At 34.5% G+C, this 11459-nt stretch overlaps 3 protein-coding genes across 3 annotated transcripts in view; 2 read left to right on the top strand and 1 right to left on the bottom strand.

The window, feature by feature from the left end:
- The window catches only part of tfam (transcription factor A, mitochondrial), a 5840-nt gene extending 3769 nt beyond the window's left edge, over positions 1-2071 (top strand). The window contains exons 6-7 of the mRNA XM_016513285.1: positions 630-686; positions 1814-2071. Of these exons, the coding sequence (XP_016368771.1) occupies positions 630-686; positions 1814-2056 (300 nt within the window). The 3' untranslated portion in view covers positions 2057-2071. The remainder of the gene's footprint in view (positions 1-629; positions 687-1813) is intronic.
- Positions 2072-2973: 902 nt separating this feature from the next.
- Positions 2974-7829, bottom strand: LOC107708926 (DNA-directed RNA polymerase III subunit RPC4). The gene is given in 9 exon segments (XM_074560062.1): positions 2974-3136; positions 4289-4441; positions 5599-5864; positions 5970-6072; positions 6169-6231; positions 6475-6691; positions 6953-6999; positions 7234-7408; positions 7748-7829. Coding segments are annotated over 8 exon segments (1176 nt in total). The 5' UTR covers position 7408; positions 7748-7829; the 3' UTR covers positions 2974-2983.
- Positions 7830-9059: 1230 nt separating this feature from the next.
- The window catches only part of bicc1 (BicC family RNA binding protein 1), a gene marked incomplete at its 3' end in the record, with an annotated part of 65394 nt that continues 62994 nt past the window's right edge, over positions 9060-11459 (top strand). Inside the window, exon 1 of the mRNA XM_016513237.1 lies at positions 9060-9329. Within this exon, the coding sequence (XP_016368723.1) occupies positions 9128-9329 (202 nt within the window). The remainder of the gene's footprint in view (positions 9330-11459) is intronic.

The raw sequence follows: 11459 nt of genomic DNA, 5'->3' as shown, positions 1-11459 counted from the left end.
ACCTCTGTGCTTGCCAACAAGGGTTTCTGCACCAAGTACTAAGTCATGTTTTGCTTGGGGATCAAATACTTATTTCACTCACTGAAATGTAAATCAATTTCTAACCTTTATATAATGTGCTTTTTCTGGATTTTTTTGGTTGGTATTCTGTCTCTATTCGTTAAAATAAACCTACCATAAAAATTACAGACCCTTCATTTCTTTGTAAGTGGGCAAACTTACAAAATCAGCAGGGGATCAAATATTTTCCCCACTGTAGCTCGAATATAGTTTAAAAGAAAAGAAGTCTCTTATCCTCATCAAGGCTGCATTTATTTGATAAAATATTACAATATTACAAAAATAAAAATGATTACAAAAAAGATTGCTAAATAAAACTCTTAATTTCTTTAAAAAAAAAAAAAATCTTACTGACCCTAAAACTTTAAACTGTAGTGTATTTTGTATAAATAATTTCAATTATTTATTTTTGCATCTGGTGTATTAATATATTTGAAGTTCTCAGTTTAACCAAAGATATTACAGACCATTATAACCGAAAAAATATTTTCATAATATGCATTTTAGGTATTTCATACAATGTCTATTGTTTGCAACAAGTGTGTTGAATGTCATTTTTTTCCTTCCAGACAAAGATGAAGTCGCTGAGAGACGACTGGGAGCGTTTCAATGCAACACAGAAACAAGTGAGTTTTGCCTTGAGCATCAGTAGCTCAAACTATGGCTCTGTTCAATCATCTAGTGAGTTGCCTGCAGTCTTCTAAGGCACCTCATAAACTAGCTAATTTAAAAACACTACTTGAGCAGTATCTCTGCGACTCATATAAATAGCACTCACAATTAGGGGTTAAACTAGTGACAACATCGATACCAATTGTCTTGCAACATTTGCGTGTGTTCAGATGAGCAGGAAATAGTTCTATCCTACACAATTACTCGCTAACAAAGGTTATTCATCCAATTCAATGCATATTGTACGCATTATTTTTTTTGTTTTGTTGTTAAATTAACAAAATCACTGGTAAATAAAACACACCTTAGTATCGATATTTTTTGTTTGAGTATCAATACTTTCGATACTCGCGTCAGTATCGATATATCGATACTTTGGATCGATACGCCCATCCCTAAATTACACCTCACATTTTACAAGAAAATGTTTGTTAGCCATGCTCAGGATTGCATCACAGGACTTAACGTTAGGGCTTTACAGGTTTCCCTTTCTTTGAACGAAACAAATGCTTGAAAATAGTGGTTAAAATTGTTCATTTTTAATTTGGTTTAAAAACAGTTCTTTAAATATATGCTACCATTCAAACGTTCTGTACAATTTTTTTTTTCTTTGGAAAGAAATTAATGCTTTCATTCAGCAGTGATGCATTAAATTGATCAAAAGTGACATTAAAGACTTTTACAGTGTTGATTTAAAATATTTCTATTAATAAATGCTGTTATCTTGAACATTCTACTCATCAAAAAATATACATTTTCCACAAAAAATATTAAGCAGCAAGTGTTTTCAACATTGATAATAAAAATAAAAAAAATGTTTCTTGAGTTTCTGAAGGATCATGTGACACTGAAGACCACAGTAACGATGATGACAATTCAGCTTTACCATCACAGGAACAAATACCATTTTTAAATATATTAAAATAGAAATTGCTGCTTGAAATGTTTTCTGAGATTTCCTTCTCTGTGTAGGATACGTGTTGCTGCCTTAAATTTTCACTATAATTAGGCATTTTAGAAAAACTGAAAGCTTACTGTTTTGAAAGCGATCCTTTATCTGACTTCACTGCTCCATTTTCAGATGTACATACAGCTGGCAGAGGATGACAAAGTACGTTACAAGAACGAAATAAAATCGTGGGAGGAACACATGATAGAGATTGGAAGGGAAGACCTTGTTCGGAGAAAAGAGAGGAGAGCCATCAAAGCCAAAGCCACTAAAGACAGAAAGAAGAAATCCAAAGTAACAGTGCTAAAGGCAAAAGCGCCAAAAAAGAAGACCGAAACAGCAGTGAAAAAGACTGTGAAGAGCACCAAGAAGTGAGATGATGTGTATGACTCTGTTACACAGAGTGTGCTGTACAAAGGCCAGTTCCGTCCTCAATACAAAGCCTGTGCTTTCCGTTAGTAGAGCTGCATTTATATAGTGTTCAAAGCATGAAGGTTTTAAACTGAAAACTGAGTCCTTCGTGAAGTCTCATCTTTTCAGTAAATCCTTTTTTTTTTTTTTTTTTGCTGCTTTCATTTACTCACTGTGTTATGTAAACCATCCTTTAGCTCCTGACTATGACTGTTTTATTGTGCTATATTGCTTTTAAGCTACTCAAGAATGAAGAATTCTTGAAGTCACGAAGAATTTCTTGACTGGCTATGAAACTAAGACTGACATCAGTTTTCATTTGCTTCTTAGAATGCGTTTGTATATCATGCTTTAAAAGAGGACGCCATGTTTTGTATGTCTTTACTTACAAAATAAACATTAACATTTTTTATAAAAGCAACAGGAGGTATTTACAAAAGAATGCTACACAACTTCATTAAAAATTTCATAAGTGTGCTAAGATTAAAGTTATAGTTCCCCCAATTTGAAAATTAGTCATTTGACCTCACGTTTCAAACCTGTATGACTGACTTTATTCTGTGTAAAACAAATTCAGGTATTTTAAAGAATGTCTAAGCTGCTCTTTTCTATGCAATGCCTCAATCACTAAATGTGCAAATGTACACTGTATGGGGGCAAAGCATCTTGAAGATGTTTCAAAATTTCTCTCTTACAGCATAAAGGGTGAATAAATGACAATTTTCATTTTAGGTGAACTATCCCTTTAAATACAAATCAAGTGGCCTCAGATTTACGTTGAATATTATATTATAATGCAGTTGTCAACTCAGGACATGAAACTTCACATTTAAAACTTTTACATTTAACAGATATTTACATTATAATTTAAAATATTCTTGAGGGATAAAATCAGGACTTGGAAGCCGAGCTGGGGTCAGATGGCAGTTTGGCTTCTTGCAGTAAAGTCTCAAAATCAGGTGAACACACTAGCTTGTGTGTGATGTTTCCGAGCACAGTCATGTCCCCGGTCAGGCCCTCTGACAGCCGCACACACACAAGTTGCTGCAGATACAAAAACAATCATATCCCATGAAACATACTTCATATAAATGAGATCTAGTCCATTAAAAGGATAGTTCACCCAAAAATGAAAATTTGCTATATATATATATATAAATAAAAAAATTAATAATAATCCACATGACTCCAGTCCATCAATTAACATCTTGTGAAGTAAAAAGCTGTGTTTGTAAGAAACAAATCCATTAAGGTGTTTTAACTTTAAATACCAGTCAATAATCCATAATAACAGTTTGAAGTTAAAATAGTCTTGATGGATTTATTACAAATTATTTCACTTCACAAGATGTTAATTGATGGACTGGAGTCATGTGGATTATTGTGATGTTTTTATCAGCTGTTTGGACTCTCATTCTGACGGCACCCATTCACTGCAGAGGATCCATTGGTGAGCAAGTGATGTAATGCTAAATTTCTCCAAATCTGTTCTGACGAAGAAACAAATTCATCAACATCTTGGATGGCCTGAGGGTGAGTAAATTTTCAACCAATTGTAATTTTTGGGTGAACTATTGCTTTAATAAATTAAACAGATCCAGTCGACTTCAACATTAGCTGTGCAAAAATATAAACACCTGAATGCTACCATAAAGCCCAAACCCTACTTTCTTCCATGAAACACAAAATAAATGTTATAATTACACTGATCAATGGCTTCAAAATCAACAAAATGTATTGGAAAAGTGGTCCATATGACTTCTGTGTTAAATAGTTGTATGACAAATTTTATGATTACTTTAATGGTGCTTTATGGTTAATAGTACTTTAATGGTATTAATGGCATTTTGGAGATTGACAGGCCCAGCTGTCACAATTTTACTATATGTCAAAGTTGAAAAAAAGAAGAAGAAAAAAAATCGTATTTTAAAAGAATAGCTATCAAATAATGTATGTTATAAACATGCAGAAACTAGAGGAAAGCTGAATACAGAAGAATAACACTGTTTACATATTCTCGCATATTACATTGTTTCCACAATTAAAAAAAAAATAATAATAATAATATAGCCTGGTCATACAGATATTTTGGTCGTTATGTCCAATGATTTTATTCTGATGTGTTTTCACAACTGATACTGTTATTTTTAATTTTGCTACATTGCATCTATTAAAAATGACAACGTGTTAACTCACCTGTAGGAAAGAGAAGGCTGCTCCCTCTGAGACATCTAATGTAACATTTCCCATGACCAGTTGGACTTTACCAGACTTTCTAATTTGCAGTTTTCCAATCAGGCCCTCTGAGAAGTCAGACAGCATCGGTACAGCGGCTTTATCAGGCTGATCCTGAAGAATGATATAAAAACAGCATTAAAATCGTTAAGAGGACACTGAAGATGATATTAAATGTTTACAAATGAATGTAGTTTGCCTTCAAATGCTCAATTTAATGAGGAATTGAACTCCTTGATCTTTTGAAACGAGTGCTTTGAAATCATAAATCAAAATTCCGGTGCGAACATACATTAATAAAAAAAGTTTCATAAAAAACAGTGGTTACATTTTATTTTAAGGTGTCCTTGTTACAGTGTAATTATACATTTAAGTACCGAGTAATATTAATTAAAGCTGCAGTCCGTAACTTTTTTTGGTTATAAATGATCCGAAATCAATATTTGAGCAAGTACATAACCAGCCAGTGTTCAAAACTATCGCCTTACTTTAGCCTGTTTCACAACGGTTAGTTTATAATAATGTTTTCTAATTCGGGTAGGTTTTCGCCGGAAATTCGAGCATGGCACTGCGTCATTACGTCACGTTTGTAAACATAAAGAAGTTGTCCTGGTTACTAGGCCATCGCATGTGAGGATCCTGCAGGTGGCCGATACCTTTTCGGCGATACGTTTATAGCCTTTTCTCACAGCAGCTGGAATAATTAAATGTATCATTCTGATGGTGGATTGTAATCCAGAAAGGATTATGTGTTTATGAAACACATGTGAATGAAATTAAATTATATTCCGGTTTTAAATGTGCTTCCGATTACAGAAGATTACAAGATTTATTTTAAAGACAACCAGTTCGAAGGGAGCATAATTTGCTTTTTGGGTTAAAAGAATTTCTTAATATGAAATTCGAGTGGTATGACAATTAGAGATTAGACTAGACTGTACAGAAATTGAAATCTGATGGCTTATACACACTCACGTAATGCTGATGTTGTTAACATTAACAATTTGAGAATAAAATATAACAATAATAATAATTTTGCACGGTTTGTTGTGAAATAAACTAATTTAGATTAAATCACCATTGGTAACGTGATTTATTGTAATGCTTTTTTCACCAAAACAGTCAAAAAAAAAAAAAAAAAAAAAAAGATGATGATGATGATTTTGGAAAATTATAATGAAAAGTTAAACTTTCACTCTTTGGGTAAAAAGTATCACAATACAGTAAACATATGATATTACCCCTTATTAAGGCACAGTATAAAATCTTACAAGAGCTTTAATTTGGGATGAGCGCTTGTCTTCAGTCTTGCCATCCTTTCTGGTTTTCTCTGGGCTCAAGGTTTTAGGTTGACCAGGTATGGTATCAGGAAGTTGAATAAACAGTAGTTCTTCCTTATCTGAAACAGTCAGCTGTTGAAACAGTTCTCCAAGCGTTGGCTGCTGCGGGCATGCAGGCGTGCCCCTCCCTGGCACAGGGTATGTCTGCTCAGCTCTGGCTGATTTCAGTGCTTTATCAGACGCTGTCTCTTCTTTAACTGCAAAAATATCTTGGATTTAGTTCTTTGTTTACTGTAAACGGAACAAAAACTAGCAACAAAACAAGCCACATAACATTATTGTTAGCATAAACGGTAACTTACATGAACTAGCTGCATCTGTTGACATAAAGTTGCATGATTGATAGAATGGAAGTCTGATTGGTCTTTGCTTGGGATCATTTTTTAATCCAGGATCATCCAAAAACTGCTCAATTAAACCAGGAAAAATATTAAAATGCTACTGATTAACTTTCAAGACTCCATGAAATACGTCAAATGATAAAGGCTCATTGGGTCTTACATCATCTCGTTGGAGTTTTTGTAAAATTTCATCATCATCATCATCCTCAGTATTTTTCTTTTCCTGATTACAGAACCGGCATTACTATCAAAATGCGCATGACAATCGCATTCGATTAATCGTGCAGCCCTAGTTGTAGGTTGGAATTATTATTTGTTATGTGGTGTTATTGAGGATTATATTGAGGATTTATAACGATTTGATGTAGTGACAACAAGCCTAATTACTACATTGTGATGCATATCACCATCAAGGTTAAATGATGCATATGAATGACAGGGTTAAAACTTCAATCATATCGCCGACCCCTTAACAATTTAACTGAGGAGTTAACTGAAAGTCAATAACTGAGTGATTTAAAAAATATGCTTTACCTAGCTTCCTGTAGGTGTCTGCTGGTCCCTGCTCAAAGATGGAGTGAGACTGAATGGTCTGAGGCTTTTCTCGCCGCCGTCTCTCTCTTTGTCTGTCTTCCCTCTCTCTTCTCTCTTTCTTTGGTGCAATGCGAGTCTCCTTCTGTAACCTCCAGAAAACAAGTGATTTATATGGTAAAGCCACATAGTCATATTTTTTTTCAGATAATAGCTGAATATGACGTGAAAATGAGTCTCTGGTATTTAAACTTTAGGAGGAAAAAAGGGTTTGAATGAATTATTAAGTTTCAAATAACTGATTAAAAACTCTAATTCAACTATATGTTTGTATCTTGAATTAAAAATGTTAATGGATTGTGAATATGGCAAGTATGACAAATCAAGTTTATTACGAGGTTTAAAATACTTACTCATCTTTAGTTTTGCGAACAGAGTGAACATTTGGAACAAAGGTTTTCTGTAGGGGAAAAATTATTTATATTATACTATATTATCTATATCGGACAGCTCTCTTTATAAAATTGGATAAGTATATAAGATGTTATACTGTAAACATTACAGTAAAATATATATTTTCTATAAAGCTGCTTTAAAACAATGTGTATTGTGAATATAACACTGACTTCATCTAATATTTTTGTGTTTTAAACAAAGCATTTGATATTGAACCGTTGACATTAGAAGGTGAAACCTTTTTATAGCCACCCAGAGTCAGATCTCTGGAGCGCAGAGAAGTCAGTCTGCCTGGTGGAGGTGGATTCAGTGCTATTCGGCCTGGCAGTCCTCGACCCAGAGCATATGATGGTCTGAAAGTGGCAGACGAGCTCGCTTCTGCATCCCCATCTCCATCTCCATGTTCAGACATCCTGCCAAAACCCAGAAACACTTACTGAAAACGACAACCCTAGTGAGATGCCCTCATAGACATTTGTTTTGGGCATCAAACGTGATTTCTCAGAGTGATACAATGGTAAAACGAGCCTCGAAGAGTTATGGGTGGTATATAAAACAAACGTTCATTCAAACACAAGAGATTGCAATTCAAGAAGCGCGCGCCTCCATTTTGTTAGCAACCTAAGCTATCAAAACAAAGCCTTTAATACCAGTTTATGCCATTTGCACCGGCGGATTTGGAAATGCGTGGAATGATGACGGAAATACGGCTGTACTGAATACATATAAGTGAAATTAAAAACCGTACGTACTTGAAATTGGTGTAAACACCTTAAGTCATATCTGTTAAATTCGTCCAGCTGACAGCTACATCCTTGCAGAAGCATCGTGGGTCACGTGGTCCGGATTTACCAAAGAATCACACGTCACAAAAGAAATTATAGTATATTATTATGTACTGTTGTTATTTTATCACATTAATGAATAATATATTTTAATGCATATTGTAAAATATGTTATTAGTCTATATTTATCTCATATTGTCTTATGTTGTGTCATAATTGTCTTACTATTAAACTGTAAACTATTTTATTACTACTATATTACTTATATTGTGTTACATATTTAAATATTATTTATATTATATTGCATTGTTTTATACACTGTTATTTTATCACATTAATAGACAATTCATACTTTATATAATAATAATTTATAGTATTTATATTGTAAAAATATGAATATATTTATTTTTATACATTGTAGTCTTATATGGCATCATCATTTTCGTAATCTTAAACTGTATGTGTGTTGGAGCAAAACTCTGCAGGGCTCCGGCCCCCCAGGAATTGAGTTTGACACCTCTGTTCTAAGGTGTGCAATTATTTTCAGGGAAACCCATGGCAAACACACACACACACACACACACACGCACAGAAACGTATGGTTAGCGCTGCTCTGTCGATCAGTAAAATAGTTTAGCTTAATTTAAAAGCAGCGGCGGTGGATGAGATGCGTAAGGTGCAACTGGTGCGCAAATTTTAATTGTAGAAACAGTTTAGATTTATCTCATATAGTCTTATGGTGTCTTAAACTGTTTATTGTTAGTATGAAACCACCACTCATCAGATAAATCATGCTTGAGTAATTCTGCTGTGTTCTCGTGTTGTACATCGTTTTAAAAACTTCCCAAGTAGTATTACCTAGTAGTATTACCTAGGCTATTAGGATAATTATAATTCCTATAATAGTAAAAATACAAATATAACGATTATAAAAAAATATGAAAATAAAACAGTTATATAAATAAATCTATATATCTATACATATTTTGTTAAACATAGCATGCAGTAATAAAGTAAATATTTGTAAACACACTGGCTGTGTCTCTAAACTATAAACGTGAGCTGCTTACTAGACCGCATTTTGGGGCATCATATTCGGCTCAGCTGACTCCTATCGGGCCAAAAATGTTGTCTAGTAGCAGCTCACTAAGTTTTGTGACAGACCCCTTCCATCCACCCTTCTTCTGGCTCATATTGAACAAAGGGCGGCGCTCTGCTTTTGCCTGCCCTCACTTTATACTCCTCCGGTCAATGTAAGTCACACAGAGCCCGTGGCCGCGATGAATGGCGCTCACTCTCCGCGGGGAATGATTTGATCTGAAGGCTGCGGAGAGTCAGCGGTGCTCTATGAAAGTCATGGCCGCTCAGTGTGAACCCTTAAGCGGATACTTACAGCAGTCTGATCCGGGCTCCAACAGCGAGCGCAGCGCTGATTCCCCTCTGCCCGTGTCTGAGGATGACTCCAGCGGACCCACTGCACCTCCGGACCCCGAGTGGACCGAGGAGAGGTTTCGAGTGGACCGGAAAAAACTGGAGATCATGTTATTAGGTAAAACTGTTGTTTCCATGACAACAATTGTCAATTTTTAGAGAGTTTAAAGAGTTATAAACCAACACTCTGCAAGTAAAACTTAAAGTTTACTACTCAAAATGCACAATTGCTGTTAAGAATTGTCTTGTTTAACTGAACAAACACAATAGTAATGTCAAATCTAATGCATTGCTTCCAGCATCTGCAGAGCCATTTATGTTTCTCTTCTCCTTTGTTCAACTCCTATGTATAATTCTCGCTTCCATGCCCATTTTGTTTTCAGAAACATAAGTTTAAATAAATAGTATAATGAAAATCTTAGAAAAAATAATCTAACTAAGAAATCATTCCAGACTAAGAAAAGCCAGTAGTTGAGGCTCCATTGTTCAGTTTACATAGAGATTGTTTTCAAATTGTTTGTGTATTGTAGTATAGTTTGAAATTAGACATAACAAAATGTCATGTCATTTATACATATTTTAAGGACTGATTTATGTGTTTTTTTTCTTTCTTATGATATTCTGATATTTAGGTGTTTAGTGTAAAATCCCAATTTTTTTCGATGTAAGAAAGAGGACTGTAGGCACAGTAACTAGTAATATATAATGTATTACATTTTGGAAGTAACTTGCCCAACACTGGCTACTGTAGCCTATATATTTTCACAGGACATGAACTGTGTGTGCAGTGAACAACTCAACCAATAGGGGGCAGTGGTAACGCATTTCTGCTTTTGACATTGGTCTTGAATGTTGTGTTTTTCTCAATTTGTTGAAGTAATTTTAAAACAAATGGCAGTGTGGTCAACTGCTTCAGAAAAGTGGAGGATGAGAGTAAATTAAATTTTTGGACGATGAATTGTCACATTTTTGGCTTACAGTTCTGATTGCATGTGGCTTTTACTTACTAGAGCACAGAACCGAGCAAAGAAAAATGTTGTATTGGTTTAAGTAGAGACACAAGTCATTTATAAAGGCCACTTTTTCCTTTAATCTATAGTTGTTTTGTTTTTCAATTAGTGGATTTATCAAGCAGTTGATAGAAATCGACAGGGGCTTCTCATTCCCCGGCTCTGTATGGATGGTAAAACGCTTTGAAGCTCTCTGCTGTAATACTTTGTCCATGTCGGGTCATGCTTTCCATGTTGTTTCATGTTTCTGAATGAGTTCAGAAAGGGACATCATCATCATCCTACACTCACAAAGTCTCTAAGTTCAGTTAACCGCAGCAATCCTTCCTGCTGAGGTCATTCAGCATCTCCTCACAGGGTTTTAGAGTGTATTTGATCAACCTGCTTGCTGAAGGAATGCTATTAGGATTGGGATTTTCCTAGAAGATGCACAGAGAAGCTTGTGTATATTATGAGCTGTATTTGCCAAACCAAATGATAGGAATTCAGCATTACTCAATTCGATTTAAGATCAGTCATAAAACTAGAGTACAAACATGAAGGGACCTTGTGTTACATATCCAAAACAACCATTCTGTGATCCATAGAAGTAGAAAGCACTTTTATTGTAAGAAAGAAAAAAAAAAAGATGTTTTTGTTATTCTTCGAATAGACATTCTGGTATGTCAGATTGTACCACTTTATCAAAGGATGCACACTTCATTGGCAGCTGTTACAAGATTTAGTGTCTTTTTGTTGAAGAAGGACTCAAAAGTTGTTAATCATAAGACCAATTTTCACATATTTTAAAGTTCCTGGTTCAATCTTCACCTTTAATAGCTGTGAACTGCTCATCTCTGCTTGTTTTCAGAAATGTTAGCATCGCAGGTGTTCGCTCCAAAAGTACTTAGTCCATCAGATATAATGAGAAGAGTTAAGCAACATTCAAGACCGTTTTGCTGAAGCTTTTTATATCTCTTGGATAGGAACACCTATTAATCATTTCATTTTATAACTATTTTAGCTGGCTCATGTGGAGGAATGGCTCACTGTCATTCTGGAATTCTCAAGAATCAGTAATGAATCACATAAAGGAGGTCTGAATTTGTTTTCTGTTCCAGATGTGTATTAATGATTAAATTTGTGTAGATTATGTTGAGAAGGAATGTGTTCATACCAGGATGAATTGTGAGCAGTCTGTTTAATCGTACGTTTACGTTTATATATATATATATATATATATATATATATATATACAA

Source organism: Sinocyclocheilus rhinocerous, unplaced genomic scaffold (assembly GCF_001515625.1).
Source record: "Sinocyclocheilus rhinocerous isolate Xijiao unplaced genomic scaffold, SAMN03320098_v1.1 scaffold24, whole genome shotgun sequence".
Taxonomy (NCBI): domain Eukaryota; kingdom Metazoa; phylum Chordata; class Actinopteri; order Cypriniformes; family Cyprinidae; genus Sinocyclocheilus; species Sinocyclocheilus rhinocerous.
Note: the sequence above shows the minus strand (reverse complement) of the source record. Positions and strands in the feature narration are given on the sequence as shown.